General features: G+C 40.9%; 1 protein-coding gene across 1 annotated transcript in view; it reads left to right on the plus strand.

Moving 5' to 3' along the window:
- The window catches only part of LOC124795679 (hamartin), a 236,520-nt gene that overhangs the window by 69,534 nt on the left and 143,048 nt on the right, over window positions 1-23,938 (plus strand). Inside the window, exons 6-7 of the mRNA XM_047259760.1 lie at window positions 14,573-14,759; window positions 21,895-21,968. Of these exons, the coding sequence (XP_047115716.1) occupies window positions 14,573-14,759; window positions 21,895-21,968 (261 nt within the window). The remainder of the gene's footprint in view (window positions 1-14,572; window positions 14,760-21,894; window positions 21,969-23,938) is intronic.

Consider the following 23,938-nt stretch of genomic DNA (forward strand, 5'->3'; position numbering starts at 1 on the left):
AAAGTGGGATGCTAACAAATGCCTATCTGTGCTTTTCAGCATGAACACTGTTGTAACCGTATTCATTTTTAACTTAAATAACCATTGTGGCTATGATATCATGATTACTAATCTCTTCCTCCATGGCAGTGTTGACGTGACCGGGTTTGTTGTAGCTATGTTGTCTCAAAAATATTCATTGTGTGTGGGTTGTTGAACTAGTACTCAAGGCAGTTCTCACAGAAAGTATCCAGAACTAGTTAGGAAGAGAAACATCCGAGTCAGTTCTCCCAAGATGTGGAGAATATCACTTCACCACCTTGAAGAGAAGCTGTACTCTTGTATTGCATCCATAATTGTTATTCTTAACCTCATACATGGCTACAAAATATGGCAAAGAGAAACCTCTTTGCTGCATCTGTTGAACAATTGTATTTAATATTTTTGAAAACATTTTGGGAAAACAGTATCAGTTTCACAATTGTCTAGATCGCACAAATAACATTTATTGGTGATTGTTTTCAGTCCAGAGGTGGACAACCTTCGGTCCGTACTCTGGTATGTAGAGTACAAGGAATATAGTGTGTCATACAGATAAGTTTTTTGTCATGTTTGTTAAGCACTCATTCTATTGGTTACGAATGACGCGTGAAGATGGTTGGGGGCTTCCTCTTTTAACCACACCACATTGTTTCTTCTCCAGCAGTTAACAGCATCTGGAGAGCTACAGTTCATGCTCCATGGAGCAGTCTCCACACATCAACTTTTCATATAACTTCATTTTACTTTTATTATATTGTTCATATTGTATCTGTATGTCCCTCATATTTATGTTGTTGTGGTCTTCAGTCCTGAGACTGGTTTGATGCATCTCTCCATGCTACCCCATCCTGTGCAAGCTGCTTCATCTCCCAGTACTTACTGCAACCTACATCCTTGTGAATCTGCTTAGTGTATTCATCTCTTGGTCTCCCTCTACGATTTCTACCCTCCACACTGCCCTCCAATGCTAAATTTGTGATCCCCTGATGCCTCAGAACATGTCCTACAAACTGGTCCCTTCGTCTTATCAAGTTGCGCCACAAACTCCTCTCCATTTCTATTCAATACCTCCTCATTAGTTATGTGATCTACCCATCTAATCTTCAGCATTCTTCTGTAGCACCTCATTTCGAAAGCTTCTATTCTCTTCTTGTCCAAACTATTTGTCATCCATGTTTCACTTCCATACATGGCTACACTCCATACAAATACTTTCAGAAACAACTTCCTGACACTTAAATCTATACTCGATGTTAACAAATTTCTCTTCTTCAGAAACGCTTTCCTTGCCATTGCCAGTCTACATTTTATATCCTCTCTACTTCGACCATCATCAGTTATTTTGTTCCCCAAATAGCAAAACCCCTTTACTACTTTAAGTGTCTCATTTCCTAATCTAATTCCCTCAGCACCACCCGACTTAATTCGACTACATTCCATTGTCCTCGTTTTGCTTTCGTTGATGTTCATCGTATTTATAGTACTCTATATTCCAGAGCGGTGAGTGTGCTGGCTGTTGCCACTGACTCTGCCAGTTTTTGCTATGTGTAGTTCTCAGACACCAATACTTTGTGTGTGCCCTCTAGTCTGTGTGACTGAGTGTACTGGTGTTTCCCTGTGAGTTCCCCCCCCCCCCCCCCTCCTCCTCCTCCTCCTCCTCAAGTTTAATAGCTCCAAATATTGTTGCTGGATGTTGTTGTTGCAGCTGTACCAAGTCCAGGGCTTTCCATGCCCATATGTCGCTGGGCTTGGTCCTCAGACAGAGACACCGTGCATGTGTCTTCTGTATCGCACAATTGAGTGTTCGGGTGTTTTGTTTTGAGTTTCCTGTTGAGTTTCCAATCAGTATGGTATATAAGAAGGATCAGTGAGTGTTTCTTGAGTTTAACTATGCAAAAACAGGATCGTATGTGGAATGTCGGCTTGAATTCAAATGAAAATTTTGTTGGCGTGGATGTTCCCAATGATTCGAAGATTAGTGAAGAAATTTCAAGAGACTCAGTATATGCTACACAAGCGAAGGCCTATAACCAAAAGTAAATTAGACGAGATAGGGGAGGCCTTGGAAAGAAGTCAGAAAATCTTTGTGCTGTTTGGCACTTACGGCTGGTGTATTAAGAGCATCTACTCACAGAGCTGTTACACTAACTGAAATTAAAACCATACAAAATAATGGTAGTGCATCAGCTGAGGAACTTGGATATTTTTGGTTGACGTCATATTGCAACTGGCTGTTACAGTCTATGCACGATGGGGAAGTTGACCCTGAGATGCATTCCATCCCCCCCCCCCCCCCCCCCTCCCGCCCGCGCCGGTGAAATATGGAGTATGGCTGCATTTGTCAGGGCACATAAATTCTTAGAACTCGACCTCAGAGCTCCAGAAATCCTCTTGAATTAAATCAACAACCTCTGCATGATGTGAAAACAAGAATGTGGTGTGCAATTAGTGCAAGATAAATTACTGGACCAATCTTTTTTCCATAAAACAATGCGTTCTGTGACAGGTATGTGAACATAATATTGCATCTTTTTTTTTTCCCCCTTCGAGAACTAACACCTAATGAAAAGACGTACGGTTATTTCATCCAAGACCACACATCGCCAATGCTTCTATGACAGCAGTACGAAGTGTTCTTGATGATAGGATAGTAGTTGACTGGCCTTCCCGTTCTCCAGATGCAAGTGATTTTTGTCTTTGGGGAATGTTAAGACAACATGAATGCGACCAATCCCCTAATGCTCGAATAGTTGGAAGACAGGGTTCGACTAGTCATTTCCCAGATTTCGCCAGCGAAAAATCATCGAACATTGGCTAATGTGTTAAGGAGATGTCAGGCTGCTCTTAGCACGGAGGGACATCATTTTTGAGCACCTGCTCTAATAAAGGTAAGCTTACATAAATCAGAGGGTAATTTTGTTTATGCTTTACTTGGGGGAAGCACGCCGACAGCCAACTACCAGCAGATCAGTGCCCAAGAGTCGGGCATGGCGGTGGCTGGTGGATGCAGTGGCAGCGGCCGATGGCCATGCTGTGCGACCCGTGGACCCCTCCCAGGCCTCTTTTGTGAAACGTCCTGTATTTATTAGATATTCCATAGCTGTGCTGTTTTCCGTTCACCTACCTCTCATTCTTTGCTACTAGTTTTAGCGTCATAGCCCTATTTTCAAGCAACTGTTCCTGTCATCAGCAAAGCCTCCAGGAAGACATGTCCACTGAAATTTGCCTTATATTCTGATAGTAATATAATGATTTCTCAATAAAAAAGCCACATCAGCTATTTAACTCACCAAATATATTTTATTCCTCCAAATACAGCAATGATGAATTATCCATCATTTCTCCTCTCATGAAGTAAGAGTCAGAGCAGAAGTGAAGCCTTTTCTTTTTTCTGTAATTTTCAAGATTATTATCATTATTATTATTTCATGACAGTAAAACAGGGAAAACTCAGTAGTTACTTAATCAATTGACAGCAGGTAAAAGTGCGAAGACATTAATGGCATGAAATGCTGATTGCCTTATAGCACCCCAAGGATGACAATAAAACACATGACAGTCTATCACACCCTTAGAACTCACTTATATTGTAGGTTAAATCATGATCTGTCATTGCCACAAATCCTAGCAGAAGATAAAGTGAAAACTGCCCCATGTTCTAACTTTCCTACAGGAAAATGGATATTAGGACACTTGTATTCAACTTGTAAGGTGGAGTTGGGGAGGGGCTGCCTTGTGCCACTAGTTTTGTACTAGGGGATGTCTCACACAGTCCCACCCTTGCTTATACATAAATTCCAATCCCTGTATTTGAAATCTAAGTGCTCTTTGCCCTTATCATGCATAATACATTGAATGACTTCTTTTTCATGGTATCTTCTCATGGTGTGTCTGCAGTTGGGGGAGGTGGGGGATGACAAGTCTTACCCACAGTTCTTGTTCCCGGGGGAAACTATGCCCACATACTCTCTCCCATTGCTCTACCCTCCACCTGTGCTTTTGTAGTACATCTATCTTCTTTTAACAACACTACTAGTGAATCTGACAATGCTTTGCAATTGTTAAATATGCATGGGAAATGGATATACATCCTAATCTCCTCCCCCCCCCCCCCCCCTCCCCCCACCTACCCTCCCGGTTTGCACATCTCTTTCTCCTCTCCTCCCGGTGACTTTTTAAATCGTTCATGTTTGTTTGTGCGATGTGTTTGTTTGTGTGATGCAGTAAAAAAATAATTGATCTTAAAAATTAAACACTGGAAAATCCAGGGTACAGCCTTGTTCTTTGGTAATATTCGCCTCAAATGATGTCATTTGGAAGAAACTGCTGTACTTTTGTATATTCTTCGGGAAATTCTTCAGTCGAGGTTCTTGTGGTAATTTGACCTTTCTGGTTGCACAAAATAATCCTGGTGGTTTGTGTCGAAACCTCTAAGCCTCGCAGTGTTGACAAACATTATTAATTTTTCCAAAGTTGACCAATACAGCTGTGACATAATTGACTGTTGGATCGTACGTGAATGCCAAATGTTCAGTTTGAATTGTCACGTTTGGCTGTCTGTTTTGTTGACATTCCAAATTATTTTGTGTGTAAGCTCCATCTGTAATGGATCATGCTTGAGAATATCTTATTTAGTTTGCCTGCAAATGCTGTCTATGCTCTCTCAGTTGCATCAATTCGATGATCATGTAGCGGGCATGCACTGACTGATATTTCAGCACCTCACTGGTGGCATTTTTTCCAAAGAAGTAAACCACGAACTGAAATCAATTCAATGTTTCCACCAAACCAAATTACGATGAACTGACATCAATTAAATCTTTACAACACATCGAAGGTATCAACAACACTGATAACACATTGAAATATCACCTTCAGTTCTATTGTTTTTCATATATCAGTATTCAGTGCGGAATTTGTTGTTGTCATGAAAACTTGTGACAGCAGACCTGCTGAACAGAACAACATTGAAAATAATTTTTATTCTTTAACATATGACTACAGAACTGTCAAAATGACCTTTACATTTCTTTCATTGAGATTTTCATACAAAAATAAAATAATTTTTTTTCCTGATGGAATTTCCAGAGATTTTCTTTCGTACAAATCTCGTCCTGACAAACACAGACATGACAATCAACCAAATCGGTTGTGTCATTCTCAGGTGATGATCTTTTGAACATGGCAATTAATATTTATTTATATAGTTGTGCACTGTCCTCCATAAATCATTTCTTGTGACACTATAACAGCTTTTGACTTGACCCTGTTCTTTATAACTTCCAAAACTCTTCTACTGACCCATTGATAATGAGAGAGAGTAAATGATCTAACAACCAAGATCATCAGTCTCTTGACAACCTCAACCTGCGACGGTATAGCCACTGCAGCCACCTGTTATCAAGAAGCCTAGGCTGTGAGCACATTGTCATTTTTTGACAGAAATGAATCTCACCACAGTAACCTAGTTTAACCATTACAACAACACACACAAAATTGGTATGCCTCATAGTTGTAGAGTGGTCGCTTGTGGCAGTGCAAACCCCCCCCCCCTCCCCCCCCCCCACCTCATCGCCCTGGTCATCATATCCTCGTGGCATATGAAAGCAGAGGGCAAGGTAACAACAGGAGTGGAACCTTAATCATTGCTGATAGATGCCTTTTATCACTAACTGCCATAATTTGATTGCTGTGCAATATTGAGATTGGATCCTTCAACCACTTGGCCAATCCTAGAGTGAACATTCTTGAAGATGAAGATGGTTAGTCTTTCAAGATGATGCATGAGCACTCGACATGCATTTTTTGAACACGAACCAAGAAAAGCAAGAGTCAAACAAATGAAATATCACATCTGCATACATACCCCACAAGCCACCATATGGTGCATTGCATAGGGTACATCTTACCACTACTGGTCATTTCCTCTCGTCTATCATTCACTAATAGAGCGAGGGAAAAATGAGTCTATATGTATTTGTCTGTACCCTAATTTCTCTTTTATCTTCCTGGTTGTTAGGTGAAATGTACATTGATGGCAATAGAATCGTTCTGCAATTGGCATCAAATGCTCATTTCTCAAACTACTCTCGGTAGTGTTCCGTGAAATGTAAATCACCTACCCTCCAGGGATTCCCATTTGAGTTCCCGAAGCATCTCCATAATATTTTCATGTTCATTGAACCTACTAGTAACAAATCTACCAGCCCCCACCCAACTTGCTTTGGTGTCTTCCTTTAATCCAAGCTGGCAGTGATTGCAAACACTTGAGCAGTACTCAAGAATGGGTTGCGCTAGTGTTTCAAACATGGCCACATTTACAGATGAACCACACTTGACTAAAGTTCTTTAAATAAACCGAAGTTGACCATTCACTTTCCCTACTACTGTCCTTACATGCTCAAACCATGTCATAATGCTTTGCAATGTTATGCCTAGATATTTGACATGACTGTCAAGCAGTACACTACTAATTATCTAGTTTTCTACATTCAGAGAAAGCTGTTATTCATCACACCAACCAGAGACTTTGTCATCTAGTATCCTCCTACAGGCATTCAACAATGACATCTTCTGTACACCACAGCATCTTCAGCGAATAGTCACAGATTGTTGTTCACACTGTCTGTCAGGTCATTTATGTATGTGGATATTAATAGCTTTCCTATCACAGTTCCCTGGGATACTCCTCTTCACAATACCCATTGCCTCTAATGAACACTCTCCATAAAGGACAACATATTGGGTTCCATTACTTAAGTATTTTTCGAGCCCCACGCATATCTGGGTACCTATTCCAATGACTGTACATTCGTTAAGTCTGCAGTGGGGCACTGTGTCAGACGCTTTCTGGAAGTGTAGGACTGTGGAAGGTTAAATTTGCCGTTTGCCTTTCATTCATGGATCCTGCAGTGTCTGCTGACGTGAACCTGATCAGGCACGTAAATAACTAGTTGGAACTTACAGTGTGTTGTTGCAGGAACTCTTCTGTAAGGAGAACAAGCTTGAGCAGCAAAATCTCAATTTGCTTATGGATGGCATGCCAAGGAAGTGCAAGCATGTTTCATTGTGCAGGCAGCACAGGCTGGAGTGTTCCGGCTGTAGATTTTGACTTTAGTGGCATGTGCTTTCAAACTGTCTTTCTTCAGCATCTCCATGACACACTTCCATGGGTAAAACAAACCTGTAACTGTTCATGCTAACTTTGGTATACATTCAATATCTCTGTTAGTCCTATTTGGTATGGTACAGGTCACACACACTTGAGTGTGTTCTAGAATAGATTGCATGATTATTTTGTCAGCAGCTTCCTTTGGGAATTGATTGCATTTTCCTAGTACTATACCTATGAACCAGTCTGTGCTTTACCTATGACTGACAAGTTGAGGTCCCTGTGGGTGGGACTGACTTTTTGAAACTACCTATACATTAGTGTAGGTCAGGGTCCCAGGTATCACACCCTGCAGCCATTCGCCCTGGTGAGCCCTCATTTGTGAGTAATCAACAAAAAATATTTATGAAATTATAATGAAATCCAGACCTTCAACTGCATACAGGTGTTGATAAATATCAATGAGGACAGTTGAAAATGTTTGCCCCGACCGGGATTCGAGCCCAGGATCTCCAGCTTACATGGCAGTTGCTCGATGCGACTCAGCCACCAAGGACACAGAGGATAGAGCGGCTGCAGGGACTTACCTCTGGCACGCTCCCCGTGAGACCCACACTTCCAACTACTGTCCACACATTACATTTGTAGTGCCCCTGCCCACTAAACTCATTACTCGCAGCAGTCAATCTACCGATTCCTGTAATAGTTCGGGCAATGTGAGTGCATCCACACTGAAGAAGATCATTGGCTGGTAAGCCTTATCTGTATGAAGATTTGTATGAAGATGTTATCTGTTCTGTTGGAAATGCCAAAAGAACAGATACCAACCTCATATTCATAAAAATATTTATTGTGATCTACAAGAGGCTTGAAAACGACACCAGTGCGCTGAGGGTTTGAGTTCTGTGGATTTGAAGCTACTTTTGTTTTATGTACGAGGGTTGGAACTTTAATAGTGGCAACTATTTATTTACAGCTCATACAAAATAGATACGTGTTTCAAAGTTTTACTGACCTTCAAAGTAGTCACCCGCATTGTGTATAACCTGCAGCCAGCGATGTGGAGGTCGTAGGATACTCTTAGCAGTGCCAGTTGTGTAGACAGTTCGAGCGGCGCGGTCTATTGCCAGACGAATTTGTAGCAGTTCTGAAGTAAATTCTGTGAAGTGTTTCCTTCAGTTTAGAAATGGTGTTGAACTCACGAGGGCTTAAGTCAGTGGAGTGCAGTAGGTGGTATAGCACGTAGCAGCCCCATCAGTCAGACAAATCGGTAACAGCTTGCACCGTACGTGCTTGAGCACTGTCCTGCAAAATGATGGTCAGGTCCTGCAGAAAGTGTCATCACTTCCGTCTCTAAGCTGGTCGTAGGTTGTGTTCCAAACATGAACAGCATAGAGACCGAAGTGATGACACTTTCTGCAGGACCTGACCATAATTTTGCAGGACAACGCTCAAGCGTGTACAGATGAGAGACATGACAAGAGAAAGTCGCAGATCTCTCGTGACAACGGCAACTAGGACAGATGCATCTAATATCGTAATATTCTGCTACAGTAGTTATTGAAGGCTTCTTGAATGGCTCTCTTGACAGCCTAATGTGTTTCATTCAGTGTCACTCTAGATTAGCACTATGCTTGGTTTCACATCTCCTGTGCAGCGGTTGTGGTTTCTTTAGAAGTTTCTTTCCACTGATTGTATACCATGGAGAGTCCCCATGCATCATGATCTGTTCCATTTGGTACATATCTGTCCAGTGAATTTTCAGTATTCTTTTAAACTTAAGCCACAGTCCTTCAACATGCTTGTGTTCATAGCTAAATGTTCATAATTCCTCATTGAGACTTGACACACTACTGCCTCTTTCTCTAGTTGGCTGAATATGTGAATCATTATACCTGTTTTAGTTGCCCTTTATATTTCAGTGATGATTGTTGCTACAACTGCCTCATGAATCCTGATATCAGTTTCAATATGGACATCAGAGATCAAATCTACTTCTCACCATTAGAGCCAATAATATATATATATATATATATATATATATATATATATATATATATATATATATATATATATATATATATATATATATATATATATATATATACACATTTCATTTCTGTCTTGGTGGATTTGAATTTGTCTGCTGGGATGACTAAACCACCTCCATTTCCTATTAGCGTATCCTTTTTATGTACAGATAATTTTCCCCAAAATTCTCCCTACTATAAATTCTGGATTTCAACCAGCTTTTAGTACCTAGTATTTTATAAGCTCTACTGCTAAATAAGTGCTTCAAACTGTGGCACTTTGGTGTGGCTGCTTCGCCAGTTAATCACTAGAATTTTTGATACTCTCACCTATAGGGGGTATTTCTGTGGATCGTACACTGATATTCTCTTTTTATTTTTTTAACCATCTTGTCTGCTCCCCATTCAGCTACCTTGGTAACAGACACTAATATGTAGTGCACGCCTAACTTATTTAGGGGTGGTTTACAGTTCTCAGCCATATGGTGCAAGTCTAGGAAGTTACAGCCTGGCTTGTCACAGAATCTCTGAAGTCCCTCGACACAGAACCAGACACCAAGTGATCTGAAGAATTTGTTGTTGCCAGAGAAATTGGTAGCAGGAGCCTTTAGAACAAGCCCTATACCAAGTCTATGTGCTAAGACCCTTAACAACCATGAGAAAGTTAGTTCCTCGTGTTGTGGCATGCATATAAGATCAGGTCAGTCCTCCAGTTACTGGACTTTTATTCCTCCTATCATTAGCCAAACAAATGAATGTAAATTGAAGAAGAGCAACATGACTATTTGGCATTGATGCAAAGGAGTATCTTACAGAACTCATTGGTGGACCTGATTGTCTTAACACATTGTTGGAGTAAGTATACTCCTTGGTTAGCAGTGAGACTAAAACTTTTTAAATTTGACAGAGTACAAGCATAATCTTTTATTTTTAATTGATGCTTTTGCAAATTTTAAGATGTGCACAAAAATTTATTTACATAAGTGGTTATGAGATGTCATTTTGTAAGCTGCTCAGTAGTTACCTCAACAGTCTGTTTTGGATTAGACTTCCAGATGAATTTATAGTATGCTATATGCAGTCCTAAAGGCAGAGGAGCATATTAAGTGTAATTGATGGAATAACTTATTTGTCTGCTCTGATTCCCCCGATTGCCTTGCAGATCAGCCAGAAAATGTACCCAGCAAACAAAGTGGTGCAAAACATACAAGAGAGATATGTTTGACATTGTGTCAAAGAGATTAGTGTGTGCTGGGGCATCAGCACAACATGTTGTACATTTTAATTGTATGGTATTTCATTTGTGGCATGCTGGTGTTCCCTGCCACTTTTTATTGAAATTTGATGCAACATCTTTGTGACTTTCAATGTTGTAAAAAGCACATACATCTAACAATGTTAAAAGATCTGATGATGACAGCATAGATCTGTGGAAACCAGTAATTGTAATGAAAAGAATTACTTGTGATCATGGCAAACTTGATTCTTCAAGGATAATACATATGCGATATACTTCACTTACCACAGTGTCAAGGGAAATAAGTATCGTTAAGATGGTGAATACTGGTCCACATGGGAATGCAGGGAAATGAGCAAGCTGACACAGTAGCAAGAGAAGAGTCATGTATGAATGCATGGTTTCGTGGCAATATGAATTAATAAAATTTTCTCACGCTTCCAGCCGCGTCAGGTGGTTACAATCCCACGAGCTTTCAACCGAGCTCTCCTCAGTCATTGTCAAGTGGTAAGACTGACTGCTGTGTCACCGTGGCCGCATTGTTATATAGCCGCTCTACTGGTTGTGACGTCACTAGTGCTCTCTTCTTTGCCATGTACGGTGATGTTTTCATCCCGCGTCCGTTGCGCCCATTTTGACCCTGCAATGGCCAGGTCCCAGGCTGTGCTGAGCTGCAAACCACCATCCTTGTTGATGGTGTTTTCAGAGGTTTTTACGACAATAGCTTCTTTTAGGATGCTATCCAAGAATCCCTTCGTCCTCATGATGATAGATGTTTTGTCGAATAGAATTCGGTGCCCATTTTCTAAGGCGTGTTCTACCATGGCTGATTTTTCTGGATAGCATAGGCATAAGCACATCTCGTGCTCTGTCCGGTGTTGCTCCACAGTGCGTACTGTTTGGCCGACGTAGTAACAGCCACACTGACGTGGTATCTTGTACACTCCAGGCGTTCTAGGCCCTAGATCATCCTTCACAGGCCTCATGAGCTGTCGAATTTTTGCTGGGGGCCTGAACACCGATAAAATGTTGTATCTCTTCAGGAGCCAGCTAATATTTCCTGACACTGTACCACACAAAGGCAAAAACACAGGTTTTCGTGCTTCCTTCTTTGGTGGTGTTCTCTTCTTTGTTGGTGTGTTTCTTGCGTGTCACACCAGATATAACCTGTGACACCTGTCTGTGGCTGTACCAGTTTTCCCGGAAGACTTTTCGGAGGTGGCTCAGTTCTAGTGGCAGATTTTCAGCGTCTGAGACTACTTTACCCCGATGGACGTGGGTATTCAGAACGCCACGTTTTTGTGCCGGATGTTGGTGGCTGAGAGCATGCAGATACGGATCTGTGTGTGTCGGTTTCCTGTAGACACTGTGGCTTAGGTGACCATTGGTTTTCTGTCTAATGAGGATGTGAATTAATGGTAATACGCCATCTGTCTCGACTTCCATCGTAAACTTGATGTGGCCATGAATGCTGTTCAGGTGTTCTAAGAATTCTCCCAGTTTTTCACGACCATGGGGCCTGATGATAAAAGTGTCATTGACATAACAATAAAAGCAACTTGGCTTAGCTGGAGCCGTGTCCAAGGCAATGTCTTCAAATTTTTCCACGAAAAGGTTGGCTATGGATGGAGCTAATGGGTTTTCCATAGCCATGCCGTCCAACTGCTCCAAATACTGACTGCCATGTAGGAAATACAACGATGCCAACGTGTGCTTAAACAGTCCCAGAAACTGACATACACAGATCGGTATCTGCACGCTCTCAGCCACCACCATCCGGCACAAAAACGTGACGTTCTGAATACCCTCGTCCATTGTGCTAAAGTCATCTCAGACCCTGAAAGTCTGCCACTAGAACTGAGCCACCTCTGAAAAGAGCTCCAGGAAAACAGGTACAGCCACGGACAGGTGTCATAGGCTATATCTGGTGTGACACTCAAGAAACACAGCAACAGAGAAGAGAACACCACCGAAGAAGAAAGCAAGAAACTTGTGTTTTCGCCTTTCTGTGGTACAGTGTCGGGAAAGATTAGCCAGCTCCTGAAGTGGTAGAACATTTTATTGGTGTTCAGGCCCCTAACAAAAATTCGACAGCACATAAGACCTGTGAAGAACAATCTTGGGCGTAGAACGCCTGGAATGTACAAGATACCATGTCAGTGTGGCTGTTACTGTGTCGTCCAAACAGTACACATTGTGGAGCATCAGACAAAACACGAGAAGTGCTTACGGCTACGCTATCCGGAAAAGTCATCCATGGCAAAACACGCCTTAGAAAATGGACACCGAATTCTATTCGACAAAACATCTGTCGTTAGGAGGACAAAGGGATTCTGGGATAGCGTCATAAAAGAAGCTATTAAAATAAAAATCTCTGAAAACACTATCAACAAAGACGGTGGTTTGCAGCTCAGCACAGCCTGGGACCTGGCCATCGCGAGCTTAAAATAGGCACAACGGACGCAGGATGAAAACATATATGGCGAGGAAGAGAGCACTAGTGACGTCACAACCAGCAGTGCGGCTATATAACGATGCAGCCATGGCAACACAGCAGTCAGTATTACCACTTGACAATGACTGAGGAGAGCTCGGTCGAAAGCTCATGTGATTGTAACCACCTGATGCAGCTGGAAGCCCGAGAAAATTTTATTAAGAGAAGAGTCCAATAAAAATGAGGTACTACCATGTACTGCCCCTTTGAGTACTTTTAAATTGCTGTTTAGGAGGTGAGTTATGAGTCAGCAGGAGACTGTCGCTAAAGGTACAAAATAACAAAAAAAGGTTGCTGACCCACTGTTTTGCCATGGCAGATATCATTTGTCACTGATGAAAAGAGGGGTCTTTAACACTGCTGATAATTGGGCACTGTCATCTGGCAAACAGGCATGTCCTTTGATATGGAGAACTCACAAATATGTGACACCTACGGATTATCACTTTTGGTGTACGACATTTACATGATTGAATTTTATATTCTGACAAGAAGGCAGCAGTTTTTCTTGTTCATAATTGATGTACTATTTTAAATAACTTTGAGACAATTGAAGGAAAGGTTATGAAAATTCATTTGTTGTCAGGATTCCTGCTTAAGTTGCTGGGTAGGTTATTTTAATTTATTGTAGAATGGCTGGTTCATTCTTTTTTAGCTCAGTGTTAAAGCTAACCATAATTACTTGTATCATAAGTGTATAATTTTGACTGTGTGTCCATTTCTGGGTTTTTAATTGAGTATTTTTACCATCCATGTGTAGGACTATTAACCCTCATTCAGTTGCTGCTGTGGATGGCTCCTCCATTGTTCTTATTTGTGTTGGCCAGGCAGATTTACCAATAAATAACTTCTAGGACTTTTTCAGCTAATTCTCATTTTTTTTCGTATTCCACGCCATAACTGTATTTATTTAAGTGTGACTTCAACTTCTTCACATCTGTGCTATCTGGATCCTTCTTCCACCCACCTGTCCCCAATATTAGCTACTCTGAGTTGCATGGGTGGGAATTGTTTCAGTAACACTTCCATTGACCCGGCACCATTGCCCTGACACCTCAGTTCTACAGCCGCCTTCAACTCTGTTCCCTTGTCTACTCCACCCCCACCCCCTCCCCCCACGCACACACGCAGCTACACTTTAGATCAGTGCAACTATCCATTAAGCTGCACCCACACTGTTCCCTCTACTCTTCTCCTGTCCTATCTTACTTGTCCAACACACCCAGATCTTCCCTAAACCACTGCCCCATGTCATTGTGTCAAATGCAATGTCCCCAGCCTGCACTAGAGTGAGCTCACTAGTGCCATATTCCTATCCTTTTCCCTTTCTATATATCCCTCCCTAACAATCACTTTTCCTTCTTCACCCCTTCGCTCCCCTCGTTCCTCTCACCCACACTTCACCAAAGTCAGGGTGCAGCATTGCAATAATGTAGAGGTGTGTGCACAAGTATTGCCAAAAAGCTTAGCAAAGATTTTTTAGTGTTGGTTTTATACTGAATTTTATGGTGAGTGCTTGCCTTTACTCCTTTGATTGCACTGATCTTTGGAAGTAAGAATAGTTTACCATAAAAATACTTTGTTTACAGATAGATTAGTCTTGGTTGAGACTTTAGTTAATCATATGGAATTTTGAGTTTTTGTATTTTGTAAGAGAGAATTATGTTTGTATATTTCAGCCGATTGGCAGCTTGGAACACAAATAATCCCAACAAACTTCCTGCAGAACATTTGTTGCACCTACAAATTAGCCTGTATTTCCTCTTCCACCGATTATATGGGATGTACCCTTGCAATTTTCTCGGATACCTACGCAGCCAATACAGCCAGCGTGATAATCTTGTTGTTTTCAGTCATACTATCAAGGTAATCTTCTTAACTATTTCTGTTATCATTTATTATGCTTTAGCTAATAAAAACTGGAAGAAAGTGGTAATAAACAAGAGTGGGGGAAGGTTGTAACAACAATTATTTAAAGAAAAGCTCATGGAAAAAGGGACAACTTATGAGATTGCATTTGTTTAGTTAATGCTGAAAGTAAAACTAGAAATAATTGATGGAAAAAGTCATTCTTGCTGAACATTAGACTCAGACAACCACTTGAGATATATTTCCAGTAAGTACTATTAAAAGGATAGTTGCTACTCACTATATAGCGGAGATGCTGAGTCACAGATAGGCATAACAAAAGGACTTTCAAACAAAGCTGCTTTTGTGTGTGTGTGTGTGTGTGTGTGTGTGTGTGTGTGTGTGTGTGTGTGTGTTTTGTCAATTTTGGCCAAAAGCTTTGTTTGACAGTCTTTTGTTGCACCAATCTGTGACTCAGCATCTCCATTATGTGGTGAGTAGCAACTATCCTTTTCATAAAGTTGTTATTATTCCAGCTGGCGCCATTGGGTTCCATACAGTTTCCAATATAAGTGCTCCAGAAGACAACTTTTCTTTGTCTCCTAGCTGTCCTGTGCCCAGACCAATGTACAATCCTATTCTGGGACTGCTGGTGCTAATTGATTTTGCACTGATGGTCTAGTAACGAGGCAGTGTAGGACTTGGGGAATGAAGGGATGACAAAGGGAGGAAAGAGACGGACACAGAGAAATTTTGTATTTTATTTATTTATTTTGTTTACACTTCTAGTTCTGTAGGACCAAATTGAGGAGCAAATCTCAAAGGTCACTGAACGTGTCAGTACATGAAATTACAACATAAAAGTAATAACAGATAAAATGAAATGTTTATGAACACAAAAAAAAGTCAAGCCATAAGTTTAAGTAAACACAATCAGCAATATAACACATGAATCAGCTTAATTTTTCAAGGAACTCCTCGACAGAATATGAGTGACTAATGAGGAAGCTCTTAAGTTTTGATTTGAAAATGTGTGGGTTGCTGCTAAGATTTTTGAATTCTTGTGGTAGCATATTGAAAATGGATGCAGCTATACATTACACACCTTTCTGCTTAAGAGTTAAGGAACTGTGATTGAAATGCGGATTGGACTTCTGTCTAGTATTAACTGAGTGAAAGCTGCTAATTCTTGGGAATAAGCTGATATTGTTAACAAGAAACGATAGTAAAGAAAGTATATATTGAGAGGCCAATGTCGGAATACTGAGACTAGTGAACAGTGGTTGACAAGTGGTTCGTGAACTTATGCCACTTATTGCCCGAACTGCCTGTTTCTGAACCAAAAATATCCTTCGAGAATTGGAAGAGTTACTCCAAAGTATAATATCATATGACATAAGCGAATGAAAATAGGCAAAGTGAATTTTTGTGATGAACAATCACTTACCTCGGATAGTATTCAAATAGTAAAAATGGCATTAAGTCTTTGAATGAGATCCTGAATGTGGGCTTTTCACAACAGTTTACTATCTGAATACCTAGAAATTTGAACTGTTCAGTTTCACTAATCATATGCCCATTCTGTAAAATTAAGATGTCCGGTTTTGTTGAACTGTGCGTTAGAAATTAAAAACTGAGTCTTACTGTGATTTAGCGTGGGTTTATTTTCTACAAGCCATGAACTTGAGATATGAACTGCACTATCACTTTTTGAAACTGAGTCAGTCTTGCACACAACATCCTTTGCTACCAAGCTAGTGTCATGAGCAAACAGAAGTATTTTAGAATTGCCTGTAATACTAGGGGGCATTGTCACCTATGGAGGACAAACATGGACAATGACCGAAAGAGAATAGAGCAGACTGTAAGCAGGGGAAATGAAATTTCTCAGAGCAGTTAAGGGAAAAACAAGAATGGACAGAGTAAGGAGTGTAGATATTTGAAAGGACCTTAAACAAGAAAGTATGAGAGGGGGAAAAATAATAATAAAAAGAAAAACAGATTAAGATGATACAGGCATGTTAAGAGTATGTGTGGACAAAGACTCCCCAAAATTATTGAAGAACTAAAGATGGATGGAAAAAGACCTAGAGGGTGCCCAAAAACATGGTGGAAAACAGGAGTGAGAATATCTGTGGAAAGGAGAGGTGTGACCTGGTAGGCAAGTTGAGGAAGAAAAATGGTGGGAGGAACAAGCCAAATGGATAGGACTCGTCAGCACCCAGACCCCGCAGTAGCTTGAGCAGGACTGGGATATATAGATAGACAAGAGGGCATATCATTTATGTAAATAAAGAACAGGAGTGGCATTCAGCTGGGAGGACGTGTTGCATGTTCACAGTGAGTTCCGTATTACTCTGTGTTTGGTGTGGCGATTTTACGATGGATCCGCGAACAGAACAGCGCGTGTGTACCAAATTCTTTGCGAATCTCAGAAAAAGTGCTACGGAGACCCTTGCAATGATTCAACAAGTGTTTGGGGGACAGAGCCATACAAACATCAGTGATGATGCTCACACTGGAAGGCTCGTTAGCCGCACTACACCAGACATTGTTGCCAAACAATAATTGGTTTGTGTTGATTGATTTTGAACCATTAAAGACCTTGAGGTGAATTGGGTATTGGTTATGGGACATGTCAATGAATGTTGACTGATGAATTGGGCATGCTTCATGTCACCACAAAATTTGTACCAGGGATCTTGACTGCCGATCAGAAGGCACAGCGTGTTGAAATGTGCACACACCTTCATCAGACCGCATCTGATGATCCAACTTTCTTGTCTCGGGTTATCACCGACGTTGAGAGCTGGATTTACGGTTATGACCCAGTGGAAGAGCCCGGGCTCTCCAAGACCCAAAGAAAGCGAGATGGGTGAAGAGCAAAGTGAAGAACATGATCATTGATTTTTTATACCAAGGTAATTGTGCACAAAAAATTCATCCCACCCAACCAAACAGTGAATTCCGCGTACTACTGTGATGTTTTGCAATGGTTCCATGAAAAAGGGCAATGTCGACAGCCCGAACTTTGGCGTCAAGGGAACTGGCTGCTGCATCACAACGCGCTCTGTCACATGTCCTTGCTCACCAGGACCTTTTTGGCAAAAAACATGGCAGTTGTACCCCACCCACTGTACTCGCCAGATTTGGCACCTTGTGACTTTGCGCTATTCCCAAAACTGAAACTCGGGTTGAAAGGCCGTCGATTCGACACTCTAGATAGGATTCAAGAAGCATCGCTGGCAGTGATAAACACCCCCAAAGAACAGGACTTCCAGAAAATGTTTGAGCAGTGGCAGAAGCGCTAGGACCGGTGTGTGTATGTGCGGATGGGAACTACTTCAAGGGTGGTGGTGACCATTAGTCCAAAGGTAAGGTTTTCAACATATGGTAGCACCAGTCCCAAAAATTTTCGATAGCACCTTGTATTTTTTAATTTTTTTCTGTTTCTTTGACACTTCTTTCCCCACTCTACCAGAAAGAGCTTCTAATTTATACACATTTTTTCACTTCACAAGCTGCGACATGTTCGCGAATTGAACAGTGACCCAAATATAGAATAAGTTTCCTTTATTTCGCATCTATGGCCGCAAATTTTCATGTCGTCAGACTGCCAGTTTTGGTCTATATTGGCCATCTTCAGATGGTGATTTTTTTTCCCACTTGTTCTATGTGCTTCACTGATCGCACTTCTGATTACTCCTAAGCAGTTACGGCAACAGGAATAAATTAAAAAATTGACTTCATGTACAAAAGTTTGCCTGAAACATAAGCATTTGACATTAATTATTGGGCTAATCCAGTTGAAGCAGTTTCACTACTATCAGATGAATCACTGGTGCTTTTCGTAGTGTTGAAGTTCTTCCAGTAGTAACTGCAGACATCAGTCCGAGACCCCCATCTTGTCAGATTGGGCAGGGGTGGCAAGGAAATGCCCTGAGCTTATAACTAAATTGCTGCAACACATAAAGGGACTTTTAAATATACCTTTTTGACACACACAATAAATTTAACATCACTGGATTTACAATTTGTCTCATCTGCAGCTCTGTCTAAGGCACGAGCTAAAAAAAGGTCATATGCACCATATTATTGTCCAATGCTCTTAGTGAATTGTCAGCTTTTACCGTACAAGGGGCAGCATACATTATTGTCATTGTTAATGCCTTTAGGCCATATAGCACTCGTAGATTTATTGAACAGTTTACTAATGGTAGAGAACTATACTGTTTCTAAATGTTTACAGTTTATAATAACTTTTCGCCCTTTCTATCTTTTCCCGAAGTCCCCACAATGGCATTTGTAGTGTATCTTCCGATGGGGCCTGTGGACTCATTGTTTGAGGGCCTTATTTTTTTATTTGCAACCCATTGTCTGATTTCTTGCAATTTTTTTTCACCACTTTGAATGCCACAGTCATTTCTTAATGTTGAATAATCAGGAAGAGATTTCCCTGTGTATTTTTCTAAGAATTTGCAAAATTTTAGGTGGTTCATTCTACTCCAGGGAATTTCAGCACAGAGGAAAGCTGTAAATAGTTCTTCTCAGAATCGTGAATAAGAATGGTGGGACTGCCCTAGCACAATTTTCTGTAGTGTTTTTCCACTTTAAATCCCTTTTACTCCAAATTTGTGTTTTTCTGTTGCCTCATGCTGCTGAACGTTAAATGACTTCTCTGTAATTACTCTTACATCACTCAGTTTACAATACCAGTATTATGAGAAGGAAAGTAGCCACTCACCATATAATGGAGATGCTGAGTCACAGATACGCACAACAAAAAGACTCTCACGATTAAAGCTTTTGGCCATTGGCCTACATTAACAAAAACACACACACACACACACACACACACACACACACACACACACACGCCGGCAGTCTCAGGCAACTGAAGCCACACTGCGAGCAGCAGCAGCAGCAGCAACAGTGCATGAGGGGAGTGGTGACTGGGTGGGGATGAGGAGGAGGGTGGGGCGGGGAGGGGGGGAATACTATGGTGGGGGTGGCGGAGAGTGAAGTGCTGCAGATTAGGTGGTGGGCCGGGGAAAGGTGGTGAGGGGGGCGGAAGCAGCAGCATAGGAGAAAAATAAAAAGACAGAGTGTGGTGGTGGAATGACGACTGTGTAGTGCTGGAATGGGAACAGGGAAGGGGCTGGGGCTGGATGGGTGAGGACAGTGACTGACAAAGGTTGAGGCCAGGAGGGTTATGGGAATGTAGTATGTATTGCAAGGAAAGTTCCCATCTCTGAAATTCAGAAAAGCTAGTGTTGGTGGGAAGGATCTATGGGGCACAGGCTCTGAAGCAGTCATTGAAATGAAGGATATCATGTTTGGCAGCATGTTCAGCAACAGGGTGATCCACTTGTTTCTTGGCCACAGTATGTTGGTGGCCATTCATGCAGACAGACAGCTTGTTGGTTGTCATGCCCACATAGAATGTAACACAGTGGTTGCAGCTTAGCTTGTAGACCACATGACTGGCTTCACAGGTAGCCCTGCCTTTGATAGGATAGGTGGTGTTGGTGACTGGACTGGAATAGGTGGTAATGGGAGGATGTATGGGACAGGTCTTGCATCTAAGTCTATTACAGGCGTATGAGCCATGAGGTAAGGGATTGGGAGCAAGGGTTGTGTAAGGATGGATGAGTATATTGTGTAGGTATGGTGGATGGTGGAATACCACTGTGGGAGGGGTGGGAAGGATAGTGGCCATTTCTCATTTCGAGCATGACGAGATTTAATTGAAACCATGGCAGAGAATGTAATTCAGTTGCTCCAGTCCTGGGTGGTACTGAGTTACGAGGGGAAAGCTCCTCTGTGGCTGGATGATGGGACTTTGGGAGGTGGTGGGAGACTGGAAAGATAAGGCACAGGAGATTTGTATGTGTACAAGGTCGGGAGGATAATTACGGTCAGTGAAGGCTTCATTGAGACCCTTGGTATATTTCGAGGGGGACTGCTTGTCACTGCAGATGCTATGACCATGGTGGCTGGGCTGTACGGAAGGGACTGCTTGGTACACAGTACAGTATTTTACCCCATTAATTGAAGATACATCATATTGAGATATGAACTGTTGTGATTTTACTTGAATACTTTGGTTAACTTTTGGCATTTTTTCTGGACTATACTGCATACACTTCTGACTTCAGTGAGAATTAACACAGTAATATACTTGTCAGCAGTCAGGGGCCCAGAATGTCTTAAGTGCGTGCTTGCTCATATAGAACTATAGGCTATACACTCACTGTTGTGTAAGGTGAAGTTCATGTTGTGAATTCAAACGAAATAGTGGAGGAAGGCAGATATTTGTAATTTTCCAGGAAACGAAATGAGATGCGCACGTTTGAAAAATGTAACTCGGAATAAACAAATTGCATGACAAAAGTTCTTTACTTCTTGAAAGTGTGAAAGTATAATAAAAATGGCCATTTAGTTACTAAAATACGCTCTGTCAGAGAGAAATGGGCACATATGCATAAATATGGCTTAAAAATTTCACTAATTCATTTATGTTGTAACGAAGTTCAGGTAGACTGTATACCTGCTCAGATGCACGCGCAAGTGTGTGCGCTTGCACCTGTGCCCCTACATGGTGCTGACTGTTCATTTAGATTTTCCATAACAAGCATTAGTATGTATTTAAGGAACATGTCAGTCTTACCAAAAAATACGTGTCCTACCCTTAAAAATCCTAGTCCTAGTCATCACTTTATGGTCGTTTGTCGTTGGTGCTATAAAGAAATTAGTGCATGATGCCAGTCTTTAAAGACAACATACAATTAGTACTGAATAGTGCTCATTCTTTGCTGTCTGTCTCTCCCCTCCCCTCACCCCCACCTCCCCCACTCCCACGACAACCCTCCTCCCCTTTCCCATTTCTCTGGGAGTGTGGTGAGTGTGCATGAATATTCATGCTGGCAAGACTCTAGATGAATAGGACTACCATTATAGCACACCGTAATTTCATTTTTTTAAATTTTGTAAGCTATTTTGATCCCTACAATATAATCTAGAATAAATTTGAAAGACATATATCAAATTAAAAACTGAGATTTTCAATTTTATGCTTTTGTCATTATATTCTGGCATTGGTTGTAATGGCAACTTTGTTCTGAATTTAAAACATGCTTTCTGGTATTTTCAGCCTATGTTAGATACTGTCAAGATGCACCCGCTTCTTGTAACGGCAACAAAAGATGCTGAAACTGCAGCAACTAGGTATGTATCGGTCATTGTTTCTCAATGTTGAAATCAACTATGTAAGGTTGCATTACAATTTTTACAGTATTTGATTATTAGTATAGTGTATTAACAGAGACTAGATTATGAAATCGTGTGATATCTTGTATGTAGTACATTCCTAATTAGCAACAGAAATACTTTTATATTTTTTTGCAAGACAATGGCTTGTGTCTGTAAATTAGTTTGCTAGTTATTTGGTTGAACTAAAACAGTATGTGTGTGTGTGTGACATGAACTTACCTTTTACTGACTTAAAATGTGTCCAGATATTCACAAATGTTCTGTAACTTCATAAATTATGCTTTCCTTCATAACATACACTGAAAGATAGACATTAAAACTTTTGAATCATCTTTCTTGAGAAAGTCAAATTACAGTGGAGGTTTGTAACTCTGATTTTTCTTGCTAATCTCATGAATTTCAAAAGGTCATAAGGAGGACTGTGTGATAAGTTTTCAGTGAAGTCTAAAGTGATGTTTAGCTGACCTAACTGACGGAAAATTTGAAGATGTTGTAAGGTTAGCTAAATTCAGTAATGGAGTTAAAACCATCTGTTCTAGTCACGTGCTGAACATACTAGGACTGAAACAGCTGATACAAAAAAGGACACAATGCCAAATTTGATCTGAAGTTGGAGATGGTTGTGTTACTGTCCTTCCTTCCAATCACCAAATGAATATGGTGATTGTATTTGATAAATGATTTCAGATTAGAAAATAACTGATGTGCTTGTCATTTCAGTCTTGAAGAAACGGTGATAAACAGATGTATATCTATAGACCTGTATTGCTAACGTCAGTCTTTTGTCACATAAGAGAACAAGTTTCATGCTTGTGTATTATGAATGTTATAAAAAACTGAAGAAACCTTATCCTTACAAATTAACATGGATTCTGCAAATGCTGCTCTTGTGCAACTTGATGTCCTATGTTAACTTAGGCTGTAGGTAGCAGCTGTGTCAGACCATATGACTTCTTTAGCCGTCCCTGTTGGTCTGAATGGCTGTTATATTTCTGCTGCTGCCAAAGGCACATTACTGCACAATTCTCCATCTTACCGGTGGGTTGCCCCTTTTATTTTGGCCCCTCCAACAAGATGATGTGGTACTGTGCCATGGGTATTTCAGTGCGCATCAGGACTGCAGACATCTATTTGGAAACAAAAAAACTTAATTATATAAATTATTTTTTCAAGGAGATAATTAAACTTTTCAGACTGGCCTTCATATCACTTCACTGAACAGAACCTGACTAACAATCAGATGAGAAACCTGGTAATAGATAGTTATCACACTGCACTAAGATTATAATGTAATTACAGTGTGAAATAATACAATGCATTTCTCTACCAAACTGTTAAATAAATAACTTCTGTCTTTCATAGACGCCGCTGACAGATATGACACCAGATGAGTGTTCATGTAAATTTGTGCTGATTTTTGTTTCCTGTGGTTTCCTTAAATCACTACGGCCGTGTCCTACGTGAGCGACGCACTCCAGCGACAAGCAGCAGCATCGGGCGAAAAGCTTGGGTGTCCTGTGTGCGAGCGACTATGTCGCGCTACAAGATGGCAGCTTAGAGCCAATCAGCCGCTTCAATAAAACGGCATCCCTAACCTGTAGAATACTGTAGCTGAAGAGTAAGGCTACAGAATTAGGTTTACTTAAGAAAATAAAGCGAAATGGAATGCTGTGGATGAAATTTACAAAGGGAGCAATCTCCATGGAGAATTTCCTAAGTATCAACTATGAAGATCACCAGACAAATTCGTCGAATACACATGAATGAGCAGAGGAGCATTTGAGTATCTCATCAATAAATTAAATATGAAGGTTTTTTTTTTTACATGATCAAGAACTTTCAACAGCCAATAAATGCAGAGGAATGACTACGATGTGATTAACTATGCTAAATACTAACATAAGTACACAGATTGATAACATTTT

Source organism: Schistocerca piceifrons, chromosome 4, assembly GCF_021461385.2.
Source record: "Schistocerca piceifrons isolate TAMUIC-IGC-003096 chromosome 4, iqSchPice1.1, whole genome shotgun sequence".
Taxonomy (NCBI): domain Eukaryota; kingdom Metazoa; phylum Arthropoda; class Insecta; order Orthoptera; family Acrididae; genus Schistocerca; species Schistocerca piceifrons.